Here is a 26,398-nt window from a genome sequence, read left to right on the forward strand (position 1 = left end):
CAGGAGCCCTGGGAAAGACGTGTTGCCTCAGGCTCCAGGCCCCGCCCCCTTTACTTACAGCCTTCACAATATTTGTAATCTGCCTCCTGTCCCTGCTGGCAGTGGCCCCTGGGAGACACTTCATCACCCTCACCACATCCTTACTCCGTCCCAAATCAACACTTCTAACAGTTGAGTCACCTACAAGAAGATGCATTCTCTTTTTATTTCCACTAACTGCACCTGATGGTTTGGTAACACTATGCACCTCTCTTACAACAACTTCCCTTTGGAACATCCTCTCATCCTCTACCGGGGGAGGGGTCACTAATGTCCGCAGCAACCTCACTGTTTAAGTCTGCAAGAACATTACAGGAATTAGATAAATTAGATAAAGAGAGACCAAAATTGTTGTGTCTGTGCTCCATTGCGCATAATCTATCTGAACCAACAGTTGTCCACACAGTCCTTCTCCTCGAGGGGCGCTGAGGAAGTGGAGGCTGCACACATGGCTGCATTACAGCACGTGGCTGGGACAATCTTTCCACTTCTCCCATGCCTCCTGGAAGGAGAGTCCAGCATGGGTTTAGCTCAAGTCTTATTGGTAGGACTGAGTTTCAATATTAACATAAATACATAATAATTAGGTACCGCCCCCTTGGTGCCCCAAGTACCCAGTTTTAAAAAACTCAGTCGAGGTTAAGGACATGAGTTTTTTCTCTCTAGGTTGAGTATGTTTTCAGTGATAAATAAATACTTGTGTTGAACCTTTTAATTTTTTTCCTTTCTCGTTGCAGGTTTGCAGTTCATCTGGGGTCTCTGCCCTCCGCGGGCACCACCCCCACCTTACTCCTTTTGGGGCCTCTTCTCTCAGTGGGTACTGCCCAGCGAGGAGCATCTGGGCATTTATTATTGACCCCAGCGGTCAGACTTAGCCCAATTCACCCCAGATGGGAGGGGTCCGTCCCTTCCCATTGTCGGGGGCGGCGAGGAAATAAACGCTATTGCCGCAGCCGCGGCGGCCATTCCCGGCCGCCAGACAGCTGATTGCCGCTTACACGAGCCGAAGACAGCGTTTCGCAACCGCCGAGGCGTCTGGCGGGAAAGCGTCTGGCGGCTTTAAATTCCTGAGGCGATTCATCGCGCCCGCCATGTTGTTTGCATAAAGCCGAGGGCGCGAACGGCTTCTATCGCCGTTTTAAAAACGGCGCGAACTGGGCAGCTGGCCAACTTCGAAGGCCTGCAGCTCTGCCTAGTGACAGCCGATAGAGTCACGTGGTGCGCTGACAGCCAATTGGAAAGCACCTTAGCTGTCAGTTTGCCTGCATTTCTCACTTGCGAGTGAGAGCTTTGCTTAAACACCAGCGGCTGTTTTTGAGTGCTTCATTTGTGGATTAGTGAGTACGCTGCCCCTATATAATTAAATAAATATGGCAGATCAACTTGTCATCAGGGAGGAGCAGGCCCAGGCTGTCCAGACACCTCCAAAAGGGAAGGACAAGGCTCTAAACAAGCCTAAAAGTAAATCCTCCCAGTCTGGTTCCTCTCTTCGTGAGGCTGAGAGGAAGATTAAAGCCCTGGAGCAGCGTTTGGAGGCGGCCTTGTCCCCCCCCATTGTAGGAGGATTGACTATAGGCCCTTTTCAACCTCTCCCTCCATCTGCTCTTTCACCTGCGGGTTCAGTGGGGCTCCAGGGCACAGCTACAGAGAGAGACTGGTCCCCTGATAGACAGACACCACAGATTCCTCCTCCAGTGCCTCCACACGCAACCAGGCCTGATCGGCCTTTATCATCTAGTAGCCAGGCGCTGCCTCAGGTTGGGCTGCAAACGCCCTATACTCCTTCATCTACCTTCACACCAACGGCAGCGGGTCTTGGGGACCGCACAGACGCTTGGCAGGCCTTTGCACCTACTTTACAGGACATTGTCGCTAATGCATATACACAAGGCATAGCAGCAGCAACCCAGCGTGCCCAGGCCGTTACTTCTCAATCTGCCCAACCCAGAGATGTCTGGTCAGCTCCACCGCCCCCTACTGGGTTGGGTTCTATGTCAATTGACCACTCCATCTTCGAGGAGGACAGTGACCACGGGAATGGCTTGTCGGATGATGAGTTCACCTTTCCCGAGCAGCCAGCAGTGGCCGGCCTGTTTAAACCCTCCTTGTTTAGGGTTTTGTTACACAAGGCAAAACAGGCCTTAGATGTGCCGGGATCAGCAAATCTGGTGGATCCTGGAGATGGCCCTCGCACCTCCGCGGCATTGTGCAAGGAACCTACCAGAGAATCAGACAACGTTCCTGCGCTGGAGATATTTCTTGAGAACATTAAACGCCCATGGCAACATCCGGCGGCGGCGCAGGGGCCTTCAAACCTAGAGCGCCGGTTTTATACCTTTGATGACAACATGAAGAATCTCCTACAGTTTCCCCCTGTGGACAAACCGGTGGCCACTTTGGTCTCCCGTGCTGTGGTACCATCGGAGACGGCTGACAACTTAAAACCGGATGAGAGGAGGGCAGAGACTCTTCTCAAGAAGACCCATCAGATGGCCACATGGGCTCTTCGGGCGGCTTCCACTGCCTCGTTCTTCACTCGGGCATCCATCATGTGGATCCAGGAGGTCCAGGCAAGGTTGGGCCCCGACGAGACCCGCTTGCGGCAGGACTTAAACAAGCTCCTAGCGACGGCGGAATTCTCCACTGACGCCACGCTACATGCAGCTAAGTTTGCTTCAAGGGCCATGGCATCGACCATTTCGTCTAGGCGTTTACTTTGGCTAAGAAACTGGCAAGTGGATGCCAAATCAAAGTGGACATTGGCTTCGGCTCCCTTTGAAGGCACAAAGTTGTTCGGGGAGTCTCTTGATCCTGTCCTGGTGGAGGATAAGGATAAGCGGAAGGTCCTTCCAAGGTCTTTCCGTCGTCAGGACCGTAGAACTGGTCCGTACTCCGGTCGACAGTCCTTTCGGTGGGACTCCTGGTCGGCCTCTTCTCAACCGGCCAGGCCCTACTCACAAGGTGGCTTCGCAACACCATATAGGAATGAGAGATCTTACTCCCAGGATCGGGGTAGAGGTTTCTCCCAAACAAGACGACCTTTCCGTGGATACCAACAACGGAACGCCCGGCGTTCCAAGTGACTGGCTAGACGACCTTCCCTTGGGGGGCAAGTTGCAGAAGTTCAGCGAGCAATGGCGGGTCACTACTTCAGACCCCTGGGTATTAGCAACCATATCCCAGGGCCTACGCATCGAACTTCTACACAGTCCTCCGGATCGTTTTGTATCTTGCCCTGGGCCCAGGGATCCCGCAAGGAGGGCTCTCTTGGATCAGGAAATTCTACACCTCTTGCAGATCCAAGCGATCGAGCCTGTTCAGGACAATTTCAAGGGTACGGGATTCTACTCAACGGTGTTCCTCGTACCCAAGGCGTCCGGGGGTTGCAGACTCATCTTGAACCTCAAGCGTTTGAACCAATATGTTCTTTACCGACGGTTCAAGATGAGCTCCCTCCGCTTCATCCTGGCCTTCATTCGAGCAGGGGACCTCCTTACCTCTGTCGACTTGAAGGAGGCCTACCTGCATGTCCCCATACATCCGGCCCATCGCAAGTTTCTCAGGTTTTGCCTTCACAACGTCCATTACCAATACAAGGCAATGCCCTTTGGCCTGTCATCGGCCCCGCGCACCTTTACCAAAATATTGGATGCGCTACTGGCCGGTCTACGGTCCCAACCAATTCGAATAATAGCATATTTGGACGACATCTTACTTCTGTCTCCAGACCGCAGGACGGCGCACAAGGATTTGCAGACCACAATGTCTGTTCTACAACGTCACGGCTTTACCATCAATATATCAAAGAGCCATTTGACTCCTGCCACCAGGCTCATTCACCTGGGTGCAGTGATAGACACGGTCTCCCAGAAGGTGTTTCTCTCCCCCGAGCGACAGCTCAACATCTGCTCTCTGGTAAGCAACCTTCAACGGGAACGGCGGGTTCCATTGTCATTTCTGTCCAAGGTACTGAGAACCCTGGTATCATGCGTGGACATTGTTCCTTCGGCCCGTTACCATTACCGACTGCTTCAGTGGACTTTACTTCCATTCCAGCGCCGACAACTAAGCCATACACATCGCTTAACCTCCGTGGGACGCGAACTACGACTTTCCCTGGGATGGTGGAGATCCCCGGCATTACGGCAGGGCACCCCCTTCGGCCAATTCCGTCATACCATCCTCACCACGGATGCCAGTCTGCTGGGGTGGGGCGCCCATGTCAACGCCCAGGTGGCTCAGGGGTCCTGGAGCCCCCAGGAAATGCACCCAATCAACATCAATTTTCTGGAGTTGCGGGCGGTCCGCTTGGCATTGCTGACCTTTTCCACTTTACTGGAGGGACATCACGTCCTCGTACGCACGGACAATGTGGCGACCAGGGCGCATTTAAATCACCAGGGGGGGACGCGGTCTCTCAGACTGATGGAAGAGACGGTTCTGCTTTTCGACTGGGCGGAGGCTCATCTCTCCTCTCTACAGGCAGAACACATTGCGGGAGAGGACAACAAGCAGGCGGATTGGCTCAGCCGCCAGGAGCTGGATCCATCGGAGTGGAGTCTTGATCCGCTTCTGTTTCAGGAGGTTACGCGGCGGTTCGGGTATCCGGTGGTGGATCTGTTTGCCACACCCCAAAACACCCAGCTCCCGAGGTTTTACTCCCGGTTTCCATCCCCGGGAGCCGAAGGGGTCAATGCCCTACACCTCCAGTGGCCAAAGACCTTACTGTATGCCTTTCCTCCAATCCCACTTATTCCAAAAGTGATAAGGAAGATCCTGATGGAGAAGGCGGAGGTGATCCTGCTAGCGCCTCATTGGGCTCGGAGACCTTGGTTTGCGGATCTCAGGGACCTGTCCATCTCCCCACCGTGGAGGATCCCGGACGACCAAATCTCCCTCAGCCAGGGGTTTGTGTACCACCCGGACCCCCAATGGTTCCACCTAACCGCGTGGCACTTGAAGGGGACAGGTTGAGGAGCTGTCACCTTCCCGAGAATGTTATAGCAACCATTCAAGCGGCTCGACGCCCTTCCACTGTTCGGATTTATCAGGCGACATGGGCTGCCTTTCAATCCTTTTGTACCGGCAGGAACCTGAGGCCACAGGACTCCTCAGTCCTCCTTGTTTTGGAATTTCTACAGCACGGTTTGGAGAGGGGTCTGGCGCCAAACACATTGAAACGCCAGGTGGCGGCGCTTGCCACGATTATTAAACGGGACGATGGGGGATCTTTAACTTATCACCCTTGGATTAAAGATTTTCTCAGAGGGGCTGCGAACACACACCCTCCTCCGGTTCGGCGTTTTCCCACATGGGACTTGACTTTGGTCCTTCAGGCCCTCACGGGCCCACCGTTTGAACCGTTAAGGACAGTTTCATTACGTTACCTTTCCTTTAAGACGGCCTTTTTGGTTGCCGTTACTTCAGCAAGGCGTGTGTCGGAACTATCCGCGTTATCGGTGAGATCAGATTTGTGTCAGTTTCACCCTGACAGAGTTTGTTTACGTCTGGATCCCACCTTTATTCCGAAAGTCAACACACACTTTCACAGAGCCCTGGAGTTAGTGCTGCCAAGTTTCTGTACCCGTGGTACTCACCCGTTGGAACTTAAGTGGCACAAGGTAGATGTACGCAGAGCGTTGAAGCTTTACATCAGGCGTACCAACACTATACGCAAATCTGAGGCCTTGTTTGTATCATTTGCCTCTAGTAGACTGGGTCTTAAGGTTTCTTCAAATACCATTAGCCAGTGGGTAAGACTCTGCATAGTCGAGGCATACAAGGCGAGTTCAAGTAAATCCGCCGTGTGGCATACAGGCTCATTCAACAAGGAGTGCGGCTTCCTCGGCAGCTTGGACGACGCAAGCACCCCTTGAGGATATCTGCAGAGCCGCGGCGTGGAGTTCACCCACAACCTTTATTCGCCACTACAAGTTAGATGTCTTCGCTTCGGCTGAAGCGGCCTTTGGCAGGCGTGTGCTCCAGAAAGTGTGCGGGGAGGTGCAGCCCATGGTTCACCAATCTCCCTCCCTGGAACATTAAACTTGGGTATATCCCATGCGGGACTCTCCTTCCAGGAGGCATGGGAGAAGAACCGTTGTACCTACCTGAACGGTCTTCTTGATGCCCTGGAAGGAGAGTCCAAACCCTCCCTGAACCAGGGGAGTTCTAGTTCTTGTTATAATTGTTGTATTGAATAAAGTTGATCATTCTTACTCTTTTCGTTTTTTAAAACTGGGTACTTGGGGCACCAAGGGGGCGGTACCTAATTATTATGTATTTATGTTAATATTGAAACTCAGTCCTACCAATAAGACTTGAGCTAAACCCATGCTGGACTCTCCTTCCAGGGCATCGAGAAGACCGTTCAGGTAGGTACAACGGTTCTTCTGACTGCAGGGTACAAACTAGGGACTGCAACCTACAGATCTCACCATATAAACTAGATGTCCTTATGCAAAGAGGGCAGCACCCCAAATTCCACAAAGTACTATAGAACACAACAGCCAAACAAGTTTTAGACTGCACCAAGCCAGACATCTTAACAATTTATTGAAAAAACAAGTACTTACCAAGGAACTTTTACACAGCTGTAAAACAAGTATAACACTGATCTAAGTCATTAATTTTTAAGTAAAATAGAATCACATTCTCAAGCGCACTACCCCTGAATGCATTATTACTATTTTTGGTTTACAGCTATATGATTTGCACGCCATCAGGTGCGCAGGCCACTAGTTTCTCACCAGCCCCTTTGAATTCAAGCAACAGAAATAGAAAATGGCTTTTACAGTACTAGTTAAAGTGGTTTTAAATCTATGTAATTCCTGCTGAGAAGGAACCCCTCCATGCACCAAATGATCCTTTAAGATGCCGCCTTTTCCCTTGCTAGCTGGGCTCCTCTTGCTCAGGGTTTATGAGGGGAACAAATTGCTACCGATCTGACCAGACTGGCCATAAGGGGACAGACTGCTTCATGCCCCCTCTCCCCCCAAGCCTGAGCCATGCCCAGTAGCAGAAAGAGGATCTGAAGAAGCCCCTCTGCAGGGTCGCTGGGCCTTTCAAACAACAGAGCTGTGCCCTCCTGAGGGTTTTATTGAGGGTGAAGAACCTATTCCTTCAGGAACCAGCCCCAATTGGAATGAGGAGCCCGGTGGAGAAGACGACCCAATGGTGAGTGAGCCCATCTATCCATTCCTCAGTAAAGCAAGGATTAAAGTAATGACCATGGGAGAGGAGGAAGAAATACAAGCTCTGATAAACACAGGGTGCTCAAGATGTCTTATCAGTAAAACTGTAGTGGAGGAGTTAAAAATCCAGACACGGCCTTTAGTGAAACCCATCCGGTTCCAACAGATGAACAGCTCTCTAGTGGGTGGAGTTCCTGCTACACTCCTGACTCAGTGGAGCTGCAGATAAGTCGACACTGTGAATTCCTGAGCTTCATAGTCGCCCCCAAGATGTCGGAAGCAATCATATTGGGTCTGGCCTGGCTGGACACCATTCACCCCCACCATTGATTGCAAGGGGGGATACCGCAAGCTTTTCCTCCCCCTGGGCTCTAACCCTATTTCAGAAACTGACAGGAGAAAACCCCCTCCCCAGGATGGGCCAGATGGGTCCTTAGTAGCGGCTGTGATGAAGGAGGGAACACTTCCAGATCTAAAGAAGGTGCCCTGGAATACAGAGACTTGGGAAAAATTTTCAGTGAGGAAGATTGCAATGAATTGCCCTCTCACAAACCCACAGACTGTGTGATAGAATTGAACCGGGGCAACTCTCCCCAAACCTAGAATGTATACCCTATGTATATTCTGTCGTTCCAGGAGATGAGTCTTTGTGGAAGGGGGGGTTTCCTGTCAGGCCCAAAGTATTATGTGAAACTAGAGGTTTTTGGCTTGATACAGCCAGAAGCAATTAGAAACGGGAGGGGTTTGAGAGAGATTGAACCAACACACATTCCTTTATGCAGAGTCTGAGGTCAACTGAAAAAATGAAGAAGCTAGTATCCCTGCACCGGATTGGTTCACATGATTGCATTTGTGGGTGTGGGGATGTGAAATGAACTTTTGCCTGGAACTGGGGGGGGGGGGGAGTTTCAGTGTTGGAATGACGTTCCTCGAAGCCAAAATGGCCATGTTAATAAATCCGAACCTTGTGTGTGAGCACAGGAGTGGAATCTGATTTATTTCTCAGATGCTATTTGGTTCGCTGACACAATGTCTTTTTTTTTTGTCTATTTCCTTTGTTAGTCTTATAGACCAAGTCAGGTTTTACTATTGCATTGAAAGCCCCCAATATGCAAACATTCTAATAGTTTAATTCATTAATTTTCTTGTGTAGTTTTTAATAAAAAGATTATCGATTATCATTTGGAGCATATATAGCAATCAGTTAAAAAAATTGCAAATTTAATTTGATTTCCCCCATCAATATTCTTCCTTCTTTGTCTGAATAAATATGCTTAGAGTCAATTTTCTTCTGTATATAGAGGACTACTCCTCTTTTAGCTTGATCAATCAGTGTAGTATAGAGCTCTCCAAAGCAATTATTTTCTAAAAGTTTCTTATGGTTTTTTTTAATATGAACTTCCTGGAGGCAAATTACAGTATATTCAAATTCAATTTTTTGAGTTTATTAAAAGTTCTGTTTTTCTTAATTGGTGAATTAAGTCCATTAACATTTATTGAAATCCATTTAATGTTTTCATTCATTTTTAATTGTATTTGTCTTCCTATGTTATGGCTTCTGCCTCTCTTTTGCCGCTCTAGTCATCACTCTTTGTTCCTTGCTTTCCATTGCAAAGAGTTGTTCTTCAATCAACATCAGTTCCTGCCCTTGAGATGTAGGTTCTACTCTTCCTGTTGCCACATCCAGTAAGTTCTCTCAATTCTATAAGTCCCCCCTCAATTGGTTCTTTTAAAACATGCATCTCCTTCAAAGCTTCCTCTGTTTGTTCAAACCTCTACCAATAGAATAGTTGTGTTTTATTAACTGAATCTAATCTATATCTTTGTCCTTGCCAAACCAGAACAAGCTTTCCAGCAACAACCATCTAAAATTGATTCCTCTTTGATGTAATTTTCTTGTTAAAAAATTATATTCCTTTCGAAGATCTCTTACTTTCCTTTGTACCTGTTTTAAAACAGTAATCTCTTTTTTGCAGTATTTAAGAATATCAACTCTCAACTTCTGAAATATTTGAATTCTATGAGACTTTTTTGTAAATCTAATGTGAATTTCTCTAGGTAAATTGTGTCTCATAGCATATCTCATGCTCACCCTAAAAGCTTCATTGATGTCAGTCAAAAATTTCCCTTTATTTTCTTCCAATGGTTCTGCTAAAATATCTCCTAAAATTTCTTGTAAATTCTCCCCCTTCTCTTCTGGGATATTCTGAAATCATAAGTAAAATTCAGCACAATCCATTTCTAAAATTATGGAAATCCGTTCTTGTCTCTTCCTCTCCATTATCAGTTCTTCTATCTTTTCATCATGAAACCAAATTTTTTTCCTGCTTTTTGAATATGTTGTTCATTCTTTTGTTCATTTCTTTCACCTCAACTAACTTGATCTAAAATTTTTATTACCTCATTTAAGTTTTCTTTGACTACATTGAACTCTTGATTTGCACTTTCTCTACTCAACTTGACATCCTCTCTTAAAGCCTTTATGGCATTTTTAATTTCAGCAAATTCCAATTTCTCTGAAATACTTGAAGATTGTGCCAGTGTACTTGAAGCATAGGGAGGTTTCTTTGCAGCCATTTCATAGTTCAGTCAGATTGTAATACAGTCAGGTAATACTCGAATAAATTGGGTATAAAAACCAGTTGTAAAAAACAGCCAACAATTTTTTTTTTAAAAAGAAAATAATAAGATTTTAAAAAACCAAAAATTTAAAGTCAATCCAAATTATGAATCAGTGATCAGGTCTTCAAAAAGAGACCAAATAAAAATAAAATAATAAATGATTATAAATCCAGTTTTCCAGAAGAGAAAAAAAAGTTACAAAAAAAGATTTAGAAGAAAAGGGGAAGAAGGAAAAAAAGGCCAAAAAAGCGTTAAAAAATAGGGAAAGGACAATGAAAAGGAGAAGAAAAAAATAAAAAAAACCTCCAAAAAATTGAATCTTCCAAGATAAATATTTAAAAGTGCGGGGGGGGGGGGGGAAGTATACTAAAAAAAACCCAAGAAATTTAGCAATCATCCACCCAAAAAAGGAAGGAAGAAAGTGGAAAAACTGAACCAGAAAAATTTTTTTTAAAGGAAATAATAACTAAGGCATTAAAAATAAAAATAAAACATTTATAAATTTAAATTTCTATAATGATTTAAATCTAAATAAAAAACTTGAATAAAAAACAAGAAATATGAAAAAAGAAAAAGTATCTAATTATATATCTATACCTATATGAATATAGCTATCATGCTAAAAGGTTTTAGTCACTCTCCTAATCAAACTCCGACTCAAAATTTTTAAAACCCATAAAAATAAAAAGTATAGATTTCAATATTCTGTTTATAAAATCACAGAAAGAGGTTTCTATGTATCTTCAAAATAGATTCTCTAAACAAAAGTAAAAAATAGTATCAAATTTGTAGCACAAGCTAGGCTGTGTAAATAAACTGCAGCTGGCTTTATTATCTGGTTTCAAGGTTAGAAAGCTAGATAGTAAGGCTTTCCCACATTGCAAAAGATCTTCTTTCCCATATACCTTTTTAGCTACAAAGTGACTGCAAAATATATAAAATATAAACAGAATCAAAATATATGATTAAAATAAAGAATCCAAAGAACTCTTAAATTCAAAAACACAACATAGCTAAAAAAGAAGAAAAGAAAAATCTTTTAATAAGAATACATGCTTTAATCTCCTTCTCTTTAAGAAAAAGTCATGAAAAATGAAACCTTAATCCAAGATCTTAAGCAGTTTTTGTCTGTTTAGCCAGCCACTCACAGACACTCCAATACACAAAAAATAGAAAGAGACGCCATTCCACAACACTTTCCCTGCTGCTAAACCAGAAATTACTAGTTCCGTCATCTCCTCCGGGGGAAAAATCCCATCCTGAGGCTATGGGTGATTTAACACCTCCAGTCAGCTGCAGATCAAAAGACTGGCTACCAGCAGGATTTGTGATATCCTGCAGATTTACCAGAAGCTCCTCTCTCACCTGACCCTCCAGATCAGGATCAGTCCTCAAATGGATTCATAAACAGCTGTGGTTCGATAGGCTAAACCAGGACCCTGGAAAAGCCGTTGTGTCGCCTTAGGCACCAGGATCCGCCCCATGGGCTGATGATTTAGATGAGGTCATCTTGGCAGGCCTGTGCTTAGGTGATTTGTTGACCTCAGCCATAATCAGCAATTCAGCAAGGCCAGCAATAATCAGCAATGGAAACCTTTGTTATAAATTTCTAGGTCTTGGTCTTAAAATTAGAGGAAAATTAATAGGCCTCAAGTTACTATGACAACAAAATGGTCACTGCCCTTACTATGAAGCTTTTAAAATGGCCGCTGCCCTGTTGGAACCTTCAAAATGGCTGCCATTCGCAAGTGGTAATAAAAAGAGAAACCTTCCAGTAATCCAAATCAAAACTGTAATGTCTATCCTAGCAGACACATTGCTAATTTTAACTGAGAAAACAACATGCTGTGAAATCAGATTACATTTATATTCTTAGTCATTCAAGTTTAGGACTTGAACATCAACATTTCTGAAGACCTGAAGACCAATATTTAGATTGAACTATATAACATGTTGTGTCCCAGTGTCCCTAACAACAGCCAAGACCCTTCTGATTGGCCATTGTGCGAAGCGAGAGCTCCTATGCCTGCTATTGGCTGCTGTACCCGACATCTCACATAAAAAAGAGCTGTCAGAGCATGGCTGAGGCAATTCGTTTCCAATTATTCTACTGTTTCTCAGAACAACCAGCAAGCCATCTCAAACCAAATCTTTTATTGAAACAACCACAATAACTTAGCTTGCTGGTTGTTCTGAGAAAATCAAATTGCCTTCCTCAAGAAAAACACATATTTTGGGGGAAATGCAGCAAGGAGAACTGCTGAAAAGGAGAGGCAGCTTAATATTTCCACCTGCTCATTTTCTACTCAAAATTCACTTGGAGGAGTAGAGTTGATCTGAAACCTGGGATGGAGGAGAAAGGCCAATACCATTCTCCACTGGTCTCTTTACTCATATTTGTAACATCAAGTGGTTGGTTTCAATTTTAAATGAAATTGTCACCCCTGCCTATCCCCATCGCCTGGAACGGGCTGAAAACGGGATGCACAGAAGCCAAAAATGGGGTCCACAGAGGCCAAAAATGCATATGGAGACAGTGATAGGTAGTGGCGGTGATCCCCACAGCTGATCAGTGGTATTCTGGAGGCAGATCTAACCTCCAATCATCTGTTCAAGCTAAATCAGGCTGTACTGAAGCTGACCAGGCTGTTTGTTGTTTGTTGCGAGGTGCCAAATTGCTGGGACGCAGAGGCTGAAAGGTGGGGGCTGATGGGTGGGCAGGGCTTCAGCAACATTCACTCTATAAGAAAACACAGTCATTTCTACCCACTTTTTTTGGAGGGGGGAGCGTGTTTTATAGTCTCAAAAATACAGTATACAGTACACTGCTAAAACACTCCTGCTTGTTCATCTATTTATAACCTTCAATCAATCAAATAATGCATCAAAGCACAAACATTTCTGAATCAAGGTACAAAAATCTGGACCCTATTACTCCTGTCCTATTACTCCTACATGACTATGATTCCCAACTACATTTTCAGAAACCTGTAGCTTGCACGGCACAAAGGAGAGCATTGAAGAGGTATGCCTTTGCTTTCTTTTTCATCTTCCTCTGACTCCTGTGCCCAAATGGCTGGCAACTAGCTGATTTTGAATTGAGAGCAAAATCTGAAATATATTAAGTGTAATGGACAGCAAAAGACAAGGAGATAGTGACTGGGCTGGATGTTCAGTTGGAAGTGGGAGAACACAGCAGCTATCTTCCTGGAGGTAGGGGGCCTTTAGATATAATCTCAGATGGGATGGGGACAGAGTAATTTTCTTCCTGATCCCTAGCTCATTTCCTCTTTCCAACAGGAGAGGAGGAGGCTGCTTAACTGGGACTCTACGGAGGGTTTTGAGAAGAAAGGGAACAGCACCAGTTTATATTATATATGGAAAGAAGGAGGTGATATAATATAAATGCTATTATGAATAATTTATTTTAAATATTCTCTTTTTGTGTAAGAAAATAACTCTGAAAGGATGACCCAATAGGTCATATGTTGTCTAGTTTTATAATAAAACAATCACTAAATCAGTAAATAATTATTTGATATAAAATAAAATAGAAGCCTCCAGAGGTATCTCATCATCAAGTTGCTGTAGTATGTAATGTTATTATGGATGAGTTTAGAAAGAGCCCAATGATAAAGTAGAAGATTCTAGATGTTTCATATCAAAAATAAGTCCACTTGATTCACAACAGAAACCCAAATATTTGTATTTACAGCTGTGCTATTAACTGTGTGCTGCATGCGACGAAAAAAGAAAACATCAAATCCAGAAAACAACCTGAGTTATTGGAACAATGCAATCACCATGGAATACTTCAACAGGCATGCAGTAGAATTGCCAAGAGAAATACAGTCCTTTCATACATCTGAGGTGAGATTACAACCCTTTTGGCAAAGCAGTATTGGGGAAGTTCACATTAATGTATATCCCATGGTTTTCTTCTTGTGGTGATGGGAACCAAGAAAAATGTTTATTTTCACACAGTTCTTTAAAGACAAAAAAATGACATTGATTCATCATCCCTTGGTTTCCTGAACTATAATTCCTTTTCATATGCTTTTCTCTTCCTCCTAGATTTAATTACTCTTTATCAATAGTTTTTGATATACGACTCCAGGTAGTTTTGTTACATTACTATCCTTTCCCCTGCTTTTAAACCCCACTCCTTTCTCTTATCCCCACTTCTTTAACTTATCCCTCTTTGCCCACCTGGTTTCTACATTGCACCACAACTTAACCTGTTTTTTCTCATTTCATTTTATTTTTTTTATTACAGTTCTTTATTTTGCATCTGCCTTACATTCAGCTTCTGATTTCAGTTCATTATCTGCTCTTTTGGGTTCAGCCAGCCTTATCTTATGCTTTTTTAATGAAGTTCATTAATGACAGGATAGCAATAGCAATAACATCTAGACTTATAAACCGTTTCACAGTGCTTTACAGCCCTCTCTAATCTGTTTACTGTCCCCAACAATCTGCATCCTCATTTTACCAACCTTGGAAAGATGGAAGGTTGAGTCAACCCTGAGCCTGCCAAACTGCTGGCAGTCGATCTGCCAAACTGCTGGCAGTTGGTGATCAGCAGAAGTAGCTTGCAGTACTGCACTCTAACCACTGTACCACCGAGGCTCTTTGAGGATCAGTTGATGTTTCTATATGAATGACACTTATTTATTTATTTGTTTATTTTGTTTTGTCAACTATGTATTGGTGATACAGTGGTACCTCATCCTACGAACGCCTCAGCTAATGAGCTTTTCGCGATACGAACCCGATGTTTAAGATTTTTTTGCCTCTTCTTCTGAACTATTTTCACCTTATGAACCCAAACCACCATCGCTAGGATGCCCCGCCTCCGGACTTCCGTTGCCAGCCGAAGCCTCCCCTCACTGGGAAACTCCATCTCCAGACCTCCGTTGCCAGCAAAGCGCCGGTTTTTGCGCTGCTGGGATTCCCTTTAGGCTCCCCTCGCTGGGAAACCTCACTTCCGGACTTCCGTGTTTTTGTGATGCTGCGATTTCCCGGAGGCTCCCCTTGCTGGGATTCCCTTTATTTTTGCTGGCGTTGCTTTGAATCCCAGCGAGGGGAGCCTCAGGAAAATTGCAGCATCACAAAAACACAGAAATCCGGAGGTGGGGTTTCCCAATGAGGGGAGTCTCAGGAGAATCGCAACATTGCAAGAACACAGAAGTCCAGAGATGGGGTTTCCCAGGGAGAGGAGCCTCAGGGGAATCCCAGCAGCGCAAGAACGGGCACTTCTGGCAACATAAGGCTGGCAACATAAGTCCGGAGATGGGGATTCCCAGCGGCATAAGGCAAAAGGGGTGAGTTTTGGGCTTGCACGCATTATTCACTTTTACATTGATTCCTACATCTTACGAACTTTTCACCTTACAAACCTTGTCACAGAATGAGTTAAGTTCGTAAGACGAGGTATCACCGTATACAAAGATATAATAATATGATACATGGTACTAGTAAAAGAGAAACATTAGGACAGGGGACAGAAGACACTCTGGTGCACTTATGCATGCCCCTTACTGACCTCTTAGGAATCGGGAAGGTCAACAGTGGATAGTCTTAAGGGTAAAGTTTTGGGGGTTAGATGATGATACTACAGCATCTGGTACTGAGTTCCATGCATCAACTATTCGGTTAGTAAAGTAGTATTTTCTAGTTTACAACAGTTTATTTATTTATTTATTTATCAGACTTGTATGCCACCCCTCTCCGCAAACTCGGGGCGGCTAACAACAATAAAAAGACAATGTAAACAAATCTAATATTAAAAATAATCTAAAAAACCCCAATTTAAAGAACCAATCATACATACAAACATACCATTTATAAATTCTATAAGCCTAGTGGGAAGGGAAAATTTCAATTCCTTCATGCCTGACGACAGAGGTGAGTTTTGAGGACCTTACGAAAGGCAAGGAGGGTGGGGGCAACTCTGATATCCAGGGGGAGTGGGTTCCAGAGGGTCGGGGCTGCCACAGAGAAGGCTCTTCCCCTGGGTCCTGCCAGACGACATTGTTTAGTCGACGGGACCCGGAGAAGGCCAACTCTGTGGGACCTAACTGGTTGCTGGGATTCGTGTGGCAGAAGGCGGTCCCAGAGTTTACTTTAAGTTTGTATCTGTCGTGTGCTCATGTCTTGTTGTGGTTGAAGCTGAAGTAATCATTAACAGGAAAGACATTATAGCAGTAATTTATTTTATATGAAGAGTGTTGGTCCAAGTACACTGCTTGAGGTATGCTCCTCTTCACTAGAACAGGATTAGATATAGTGCTCCCTACTTTGACAACTTGTTGTCTGTTCGATAGGAATGCAGTTATCCAACTAAGGAGGGATCCTAAGATGCCATAGGATTTGAGTTTTAGAAGTAGTTTGTCATGAACCACTGAACACTTTTCAGAAGTCAATGTAAATTGCATCTATTGATTTGACCGGATTGAGATATGTTGTCCATATAGAGTAAATTGTTTGTTAGAGTACTATAGTTACACACTGCTAACTGCGGGTTTCTCATAAAATTCCAAATGAGAGAAAAAACTTCGGACAGGCACTTTCTTGGGATGAGACAACACAGATCAAATCCAGGAAAACCTCTTTTATTGAAAACAAACAAAGAAAGGCAAGCTTATGTGATGTTACATTTCACATGGGTCCCTAAAACCAATTCAAACTCACAACGTATTAAGCATACAAAATGTGTACAAAATGCAACCAATTAAAGCCACACAAATATGCAACAATTTTCAAAGTGTTAATTCATGATAAAAAGTAAGGAGGAAAGGGAGAGGGGCCTCATCACCCCACCTCAAGATGCAAACTGTTGCAAACTTTTCCAGGCTAACAAGCGGAAAAAAAGATAAGGAGTTTTAGGGAGGAGAGGAACGGCCAGGGAACTGGTATCTTTACGTGTCATGCTCAAGGAGACTATGCTTTCTGCACGCACACCCCAAACCAGTTCCTACGTATTCCCACGTCTCCCCTGTTTTTATTTTTTAAAGGGCAGACTCTTTCTCATTGCTGGGCAGAGAGAAAGGTTGTTTCTTTGGTATGGCTTCCTGCTGGTGCAAGTGGGCCTCTAAGTCCAGAAGGGGTTTGACTTCCCTAGTGAGAATCACCTTCCTATTAGAGGGTAGAAAACTCCTAAAAGATTTGTAACAATGATGGAATGCATTGAATACAGCAACAAAGTGTTATAAGACCAGAATACCTCTGGGACCGCCTTCTGCCGCACGAATCCCAGCGACCAGTTTAGGTCCCACAGAGTTGGCCTTCTCCGGGTCCCATCAACTAGCAGGACCCAGGGGAAGAGCCTTCTCTGTGGCAGCCCCGACCCTCTGGAACCAGCTCCCCCCAGAGATCAGAATGGCCCCCACCCTCCTCACCTTTTGTAAGCTTCTTAAAACCCACCTCTGTCATCAGGCATGGGGGAATTGAGATATCCCTTCCCCCCAGACCTATACAATTTATGCATGGTATGTTTGGTGTGTATGTCTGGTTTTTTAATAAGGGTTTTTAAACTATTTGAAATATTAGATTTGTTATATCTGTTTTGATTATTGTTGTTAGCCGCCCCGAGTCTACGGAGAAGGGCGGCATACAAATCTAATAAATAAATAAATAAATAAATAAGAACTATTACCATAACAATCACAGTAGTTAGGATCATACGTAGCCAGGAACCATCCGGAAGCCAGGACTATAGGGCATCCCACTAGGCATGTAACACATCCTCTCGGATGTGAGATGCAAGATCCTTTAAGTTGTACATTTGCTTTTTCACCAGATATGAGTTGTCTGAGATGTTAAAGCAACACATGTTTTTTACAGACTCACAGCCTTGATGATATAACAATAACAAAAAGTCTACTGCAGCTCTATTCTCCAAAGTTGCATGTTGGAGTTCTATTTGCTCTTGTGTTAAGGCAGCAATGGCTATTGATATATCGTTAATGGTTTTTTCTAAATGCAATGCGCCGTTTGTTGGTTGCCTGTGTCCAAACCAGGTATCCCCACTAGGGATACTGAAAGTGAAACGTACTCAGCTTTGCTCAATAGTTTTATCTCATCATTACATGAAGCATCAAGGGGTTTAGAGCAGTGGTCCCCAACGTTTTTTCCACCAGGGACCAGTTTCAGCAAGACAATTTTTATATGGCCCGGTGGGGGCGGAAAGGGGTGTGGTTGGGGGCGGGATTAAGCACAGGGGTGCTGGTCCTCCCCACCCCTCTTTACTGCCATCGCCCTGTGGCCGGCAGAACCTGCCTCCCAAGCCCTCTTGCCCAGCGGGAGCTAAGCGCTGAAGAGAGGGGGTCAGGCTGGCCCTCCTGCCTCTCCCCAGCCAAAAACGCAAAAGCGCCCCGCAGCAGAAGCCAAAAGAGGCTTGAGCCTCTTGGTCCTTCCCGCCCCTCTGTCCCGTCCATCGTCCTGTGGCCGGCAGAACCTGCCTCCCGAGGCCTCTTGCCCGGCGGGAGGCGAAGCGCTGGAGCGAGGGGGTGGCGGCATGAGGGCCGGCAGCTGCTGACTCCACGGACCGGTGCAACATGCCCCGCGGCCCGGTACTGGTCCACGGCCCGGTGGTTGGGGACCCCTGGTTTAGAGGACCTTTTTGTGCAGGCAACAATGTCCTCCTTTTTGGGCAAGACTGCTGTAAGTCGACTCAAACAGCACTGAGTGTTAGAAAGATTTGCAGGAATATAATTAAGGGTCCGTTGGCCACATGTGAAAAACCAACCAGTAGGCAGTATGATGTGCACCCTGTTGGAAAATATGGTTTCATACTGAGAGCAGTTCCATAAGGCATGGCCAGTTTCTAAACCGTGTGCCTTAGATGGAGAGTAGTCACAACCTGTGACACATGCACAGGAAACATGTGCACCACTGGCAACGTTTGGTGTATGAAGAGATACAGCAAATGAGGGAAGGGTCCTAGTGATAGGACCTCAGTGTGGTGAATCACCATATCGAATTTCGTGGTTCTTCAAAAACATTCCCAAGGCAGTGTCATTAAGGATTAAAGAAAGAGGAATACACACAGGAATCAAACAATTGCCAAGCAATGTATGTATGTCCACAGTCTCACTTAAACAAAATGTGGACACATTAGCTTGTTGAGCCAAATGCCCCCACAGGTTATAGGTAAGGCGTTGCGATAGCTCATGAGGATCAGAGAACATGCGTGGTTCAGGAATGTTTCTCCTTACTCTATTGAGAAACCCATTGAAAGTCCCATCAGGGTATGCGAGGAGCCTAGGACCCACCAGACTCCTCTGTTCTCTAACATAATATTAGCATAAAAAGGAAAACAGTAAAACTAGCAAGCAATGCAATAAGCATACAAGGATAAGAAAAAAAGTTACATTCCCCAGGTTTAATCAATGCTTGCCACAATGACAGGTGATGATTAGATGTTTTTTGGCGAAGCAACGAATATCCCCTGGGGGAGATAGATGGAAGTGGATCGGTTACTTCTTCTCCTTCATGTTCTTCGTAAGGCAGTGGTTGCTGGTGCCCCTGCCATGATAGCAGATGCTTCATTCGCTGTTATGCCAAATTGTTTCATGAGCGCCTTTTTATTCTGATGAAAATAGGAATGACTTTCCCATGGAGTCGGGGCTGAAGCAAAAGCCATGAAGGAGATGGAGACAGCTGCAGCTGAAGCTGCAGTGTCTGCCACATTGTTTCCTTCTTGTAAAAATCCAGGAAAAGGTTAATGACTCCTAATATGGGAAACAAAGAATAAACACTTTCGTGCCATAATTAATTTTTGCAAGGACAAGAACAAAGACAAAAGGTTTGCATCCAATGATGGTGACAGATAGGAATCAAAGATGGAAGAAACAATTTGAGTTATGTATAAACTATCAAGGATCAAATTAAAAGGTTCCTCAGAAAAAAATGTAAATGCCAAAATAGATGCAGCCAATTCAGCCCTCTGAGCAGAGGTCTGAGGGGGAGTAATTTTCGTTGACCACTGACCCTTATGTAGCCAGGCATATGCCCCGTAAGTTTTACCCCCATCTGCGAATACAGTGACAGCGTCAGAAATGGGAACAGGGGACATCGGGGAGCACCATTGAAAAGGGACTGTCCTAACAAGTGACAGTCTTGGGTCAGGAGGTGCATGACAGGAAACCTCTCCAGGCCAGTCAGCCAGCGCAAACTGAAGATGATCAGAGTTTGCAAACAAAGGGTCCCACACTGATAAAAACAGAGGTACATATAACACAGAAGATTCAATCCCAGCCAACAATTTGGCCTGATGCCAACACTTGACAATGCGTGTAGCAAAAAGATGAGACCTCTGAGAGACAATGTTATGTGGGGTATGAGAAAGATGAATCCATTCCAGAATTAATAATTTTGAGGATTTTTGTGCAAGAACTGCCGTGAGGAGATCCAGAGTGTTTAATAGGATCATGACAAGAGGAAGATTGGCTTCCATCCTGTCCACCCACATGTGCTGCAAAGCAGCATTGACTTGTTGCAAGGCCTCTAAATGAATAGCAGTTAACTGAATGAGATCATGAGGTGCTGAACCCAAAGTGAGCGCAGAAAATAAAGGAGCCAATTGAGAGGTGGTAAGTCCCATATAGGGATGTGCCTAAACATTGTTGCAAGTTAACCAAAGTAGTGGGCAAAGTTAATTTCAAACAAGGTAACTCAGGAGAAGCATGAGAAGCAAGCAATTTGTGACCCAAATAAGAAAAAGGTTCTGATTTTTGGATTTTTTCTGGAGCTATGTGCAAACCCTGCTGATGTAATATGGCTGTTAATTCCTCTAAGGTTTGCTATACTGTGCCAGGAGGCCCGGGACCTGCCATGAGGATATCATCCATATAGTGGTAAATTACGTAGGTAGGGTGAGCCTTACGAAAAGTCTCCAAGGCTGTGCTTACAAACTGTTGACACATGGTAGGGCTATTAAGCATGCCTTGAGGCAGCACTGTCCATTGAAAACGCAGGTTCATTGGAAGTTATTTAATTCTGGGACTGTGAAAGCAAAAAGTTTCCGGTCAGCAAGATGCAATAGAATAGAGAAAAAAGCATCTTGGAGATCAATAATTTATTTATTATTATTTAGATTTGTATGCCGCCCCTCTCCGTGAACTCGGGGCGTCAACTAATCAGGTCCCAGTCCCGTGGGATTAAATTTGGATTGGGCAGGCCGCATTGGAGCGTGCCCATGGGCTCTAATATCTGGTTCACGAACCTTAAGTCCTGTAGGAGGCGCCATTTGCCTGATTTCTTTTTTATCACAAAGATTGTGAAAGACTAATAGAGGGTTCAATGTGCCCTTGCAAAAGCTGTTCTTCGAATAATTTTGCAAGTGCGTTTAATTTTTCATGAGTGAGTAGCCCTTGATCCACCCACACAGGGGCAGTATTATTTAAGGTAAGACGCAACATAGTTAAGACAATCCACAAACACAAGAAATAAAAGAAACCCTTTTAAAATGCAGGATTAGTGCAGAATCACTTTCGCTCTCAGCTGAGACAAAAGATCTCGCCTCCACAGGTTAATAGGCAAAGGCAGAACAATAGGTTTAATGTAGGCAGTTTCAGAAATGTTAGGAGATTTATTTATTTATTTATTTGATTTTTATGCCGCCCTTCTCCTTAGACTCAGGGCAGCTTACAACATGTTAGCAATAATACTTTTTAACAGAGCCAGCATATTGCCCCCACAATCCAGGTTCTCATTTTACCCACCTCGGAAGGATGGAAGGCTGAGTCAACCTTGAGCCGGTGATAAGATTTGAACCGCTGACCTGCAGATTTACAGTCAGCTTCAGTGGCCTGCAGTACAGCACTCTACCTGCTGCGCCACCCCAGCTCATGTTACAGACAGCCAATCTTTACTGACCCTTGCAAATTGAATTCCGCCCACTCCTTGGACTGCTAGGAAAGACTCTGTCGACCAATGCGCAGGCCAGTCTTTTTCACAGATAACCGAGACGTCAGCCTGGTATATAATATACCAGAAAAAGAATGTTTGTTCAGAGTAAGGGTGCTTCTCATGTAAAATTGTTTCAATAGTAAACAGATCTGAGTTCTCTGGAATAATGTCAATATCATAGTAATCTTGGGGATCCATTTCAGTGGGCACAGGGATGGCAGTTGCCACCAAGTCACCCTCCTTGACTCAGATAGGGCTGCCCACAATAAACGCAACCCCACAGAGGAAAATTTGTCAGAATCTGTGAGAAATGGCGCTGCTAAAATCCCCCTTGATATAAAATCACTATGAGGGTAAACAAGTAAAGGCAAAGCAGGAGGGAAGGAGACAGGTTGACCAGGCTCAATAGACAGAAAATAAGGTGTACCTGGCAACGAAGCTTCTACAGTCTCACTAGCTACAAACAGAACAGAGACAAAAAAAGGCTCATTTGACATAACAGAAACAACCTTTGGAGTGGGGCTGGTTGCATGCCCACCCTCTAGCCCAATTAAAACCCTTTTTACACTGGGGGCACACAGTTTTTGGCTTGCTAGCTCTTAAAGTGCCTTTAGCAGCGCCCCCCTGGGAGCTCTGCATTGAGATTTATAATGACCCGATTTACCACAGTTAAAGCAATTACCATGTTTCGAATTCCCCACATTTTGCAGTGCCAATGCAAGTATCTCCATATTATAAACAGTTGTTCCAACTACACGGCACACCTAAATATAATCAGCCAAGCCTGCATCGGTTTTACTAAGCAAAGGTTGAATTATGCACTTACAATCCTCATTAGCATTCTCATAAGCAATTTTTTTCAAAAGCTCTAGCTGTGCTATGGGGTTCCATACCTCACGCAACACAGCCTTTTGGAGTTCATCTACAAAATCTGAATATGGCTGGTTGGCATGTTGATGAATTTTAACAAAAGAGGCAGTACCAGAAGAAGGAGAATCATCCAATTTTTTAAGGGCATTACACACTGCCACGCTCAAATAACCAAAAACTAAAGGACGCATTTTCGCTTGAGCCAGAGATGAAGAAAAAGCACCTGGGCCAATTAATTGTTGAAGAGTAATTCGTCTCCCCAATAAATGAAAATTACGTTCAGCCTCCTTTTTGTACCCGGATTCCCATACCACATATTGAGCTCCAGTTAATATCATGTGACACAAATCTCTCCAATCATTAGGTAGCATATGATAAGTATTTGCAGCAGTTTCAATAAGACCTGAGACATAATGGTTGCTTAAGATCTCTAGTTAATTTCATTGGAAGCGGCTCAATGTTAGCAGTTCCCTGGCTGTCATAAAACACAGGAAAACAATGACTATACTCAACCCCCAACAGCTCCCCCTTTTCCTTTGCCTGTTGGAAAGCCCCTGCAGGGGCCTCTCTTATTTTTCCCTCCGGAGCAGCAGCAGTTACAGAGGCTATCAGGGAGCTTTCAGTTGCAGGGGACAATTTAGAATCAGATTTGGAGTCAGATTGATACAGTGGTGGAGAGTCCAATCCTCCAGTCATGGCACTCTCATGAGATCGAAGACAGTCCATGACCACCCACCAGGTGAACAATACCCTTGGTGGCGCCCTAGGTGGCTCATTAAGATATGTTCCCAATTTAGCCCAAACAAAAGATTTAAGAGAGCCTTTCTCAGGATATGCAGGACAATTTTTATAAATATATTTGAGAAGGCTTATAAGGTCAGTTTTAGAGGGAATGTGTGAATTTTTCCCATTAGGTTTTAAAAATATTGATGCGTTGACTAATTCCCTAAGTTCTTGTAGGTGCACGACCTGGGGCTTAGAGAATTCTGGCCCCATACACACGTGGGAGGGTACTTCGTGCTCTGACGACCAGCCCTGGGTGCGGGAGATCTCTGCTCGAAAGAGTACGGAGGTGTCAAGGAACGCAATCAGTTGAGGAGAAGACCACAACTCATCACATCGGAGGTCACCAGTTATAATTACGCGCTGCTAACTGCGAGTTTCTCATGAAATTCCAAATGAGAGAAAAAACTTTGGACAAGCATTTTTTCAGGATGAGACAACCCAGATCAAATCCAGGAAACCTCTTTTATTGAAAACAACAAAGAAAGGCAGGGTTATGTGATGTTACATTTCACATGGGTCCCTAAAACCAAATCAAACTCACAACGTATTAAGCATACAAAATGCGTACAAAATTTATTTATTTATTTATTTATTACTTAGATTTGTATGCCGCCCCTCTCCGAAGACTCGGGGCGGCTCACAACATGTAAAAACAAATCATAAGCAATCAGACAAATTTAAAATATTTAAATATTTAAAAAACCCCATATGCTAACAGTCACACACACAGACATACCATGCATAAATTAAACGTGCCCAGGGGGAGATGTTTCAGTTCCCCCATGCCTGACGGCAAAGGTGGGTTTTAAGGAGTTTACGGAAGGCAGGAAGAGTAGGGGCAGTTCTAATCTCCGGGGGGAGTTGGTTCCAGAGGGCCGGGGCCGCCACAGAGAAGGCTCTTCCCCTGGGGCCCGCCAACCGACATTGTTTAGTTGACGGGACCCGGAGAAGGCCCACTCTGTGGGACCTAATCGGTCGCTGGGATTCGTGCGGCAGGAGGCGGTCTCGGAGATATTCTGGTCCGATGCCATGAAGGGCTTTAAAGGTCATAACCAACACTTTGAATTGTGACCGGAAATTGATCGGCAACCAATGCAGACTGCGGAGTGATGGTGAAACATGGGCATACCTAGGTAGGCCCATGACTGCTCTCGCAGCTGCATTTTGCACGATCTGAAGTTTCCGAACACTTTTCAAAGGTAGCCCCATGTAGAGAGCATTACAGTAGTCGAACCTCGAGGTGATGAGGGCATGAGTGACTGTGAGCAATGAGTCCCGGTCCAGATAGGGCCGCAACTGGTGCAACCAATTAAAGCCACACAAATATGCAACAATTTTCAAAGTGTTAATTCATGATAAAAAGTAAGGAGGAAAGGGAGAGGGGCCTCATCACCCCACCTCAAGATGCAAAGTGTTGCAAACTTTTCCAGGCTAAGAAGCGGAAAAAAAGATAAGGAGTTTTAGGGAGGAGAGGAACGGCCAGGGAACTGGTGTCTTTACATGTCATGCTCAAGGAGACTATGCTTTCTGCATGCACACCCCAACACCAGTTCCCACGTATTCTCACAGAGTAGGTTGTTAGTTTCTAGGTGGAGGGTAATTGATTGGTTTATATTTGATTCCATGACTTTGCATGTGATGCAACATAGTGATACATTAAGATGATAAGCATACTTATCATCTTAATGATCTGATTATTATGATTACATACAGTAGCTATAGCATTTTCTTCCATAACACTCGGTAGTAGAGGGGAAGGTGAAAAAGAAAGAAAATGGGAAAGTGGGGGAGTGATACAAATGGGAGATTAGTGCACTAATGTATGAAATAGGATCTATTTCAGAACAGCCTGATCTGAAAGCACTTTTTATATCTGTATCACAATCTTCACAACTGGATCTTTTCCTTTTCCATCTCAACTTGATTGTTGGTAAACATTCTACTGAATGTTTGGTGGCTAGAGAATTCAGGAAGATTCAATGACATTTTAACAGAAAGCATACCCAACAATTAGTTTCTATCATGATAGTAATATTATGAAAAAGTTGGTCTTGCAACTCCTAACCTTCCACCCTTATCAATGATACAAAAACCTATCTATTTTTTAAAGACATGGGAATGGCAATACTATACTGTAGTTAGCATTGATAGTATATAAAATTTGGGCTTTTGTCCTTCAGTCGTATATGAAGTACCTTTACCTTAATCTCAAGCTGCTTTGTTATGAAGAAGTTCTAATTGGAGGGCATTAGTTCAGAATCAGCTAATCTATATACAAATCTTAATTATATAGTTCTTTATATAAAGCAATGCTATAATCCATTACATGGCAAGAATTAATATAACACATTTCATTTTATGAAAGTTAATATGTAATGAAACTTTTAAATATCTTTTTTCTCCTTCCCTCAATGTTTTCCAGGACCACCTTTCTGAGCCACGCTCTCCAGCCAATGGGGATTACAGGGACACTGGTATGGTTCTTGTGAACCCTTTCTGTCAAGAGACACTCTTTGTAGGACATGAACATGTGTCTGAAATATGAACCTTGCTCCAGTTCTTCATTTTATCTTTATGACCTCCAAATTTTGAATATAAATATATATGTATATTATAAATATAATCTGTGTAGCCATGCAATATAAGAAACATTTTCAGCTTCCCTCCTCTTTTTTAAAAGTGTGACTAAAATGTTTACAGACCAAACTTCAGCTTTATAAAATAAAAGTTATTTCTAAGCAACTCACCTCTATTATTCAGCTTTGTCCCCCTCCCCCCATTTTACATTTAAATTTTTGTATTTAGGCAAGCTATCAGTCTGGGCACATCTTTGTTTTTTCTCTATACTGCTCTGTACAAGTGTGGTTAGTGAAAATACCTATTTCTACTGAATTTGCCAGCAGATTAAAAAAAGGTTTTTCAGTAAATAAGATACAAAAACTTTGAGGTGACAAAAATGCAGAGATAGAGTTCATATA

The 26,398-nt window shown here is 44.0% G+C and overlaps 1 protein-coding gene across 2 annotated transcripts in view; it reads left to right on the forward strand.

The window, feature by feature from the left end:
• LOC139155441 (transmembrane protein 108-like) overlaps window positions 1-26,111 on the forward strand; it is a 106,117-nt gene extending 80,006 nt beyond the window's left edge. For both annotated transcript variants that reach the window (XM_070730573.1, XM_070730574.1), the window contains exons 3-4: window positions 13,567-13,721; window positions 25,843-26,111. In XM_070730573.1, the coding sequence (XP_070586674.1) occupies window positions 13,567-13,721; window positions 25,843-25,965 (278 nt within the window). In that variant the 3' untranslated portion in view covers window positions 25,966-26,111. The remainder of the gene's footprint in view (window positions 1-13,566; window positions 13,722-25,842) is intronic.
• The last annotated feature ends 287 nt before the right edge of the window (window positions 26,112-26,398 follow it).

This window comes from Erythrolamprus reginae, unplaced genomic scaffold, assembly GCF_031021105.1.
Source record: "Erythrolamprus reginae isolate rEryReg1 unplaced genomic scaffold, rEryReg1.hap1 H_19, whole genome shotgun sequence".
Taxonomy (NCBI): domain Eukaryota; kingdom Metazoa; phylum Chordata; class Lepidosauria; order Squamata; family Dipsadidae; genus Erythrolamprus; species Erythrolamprus reginae.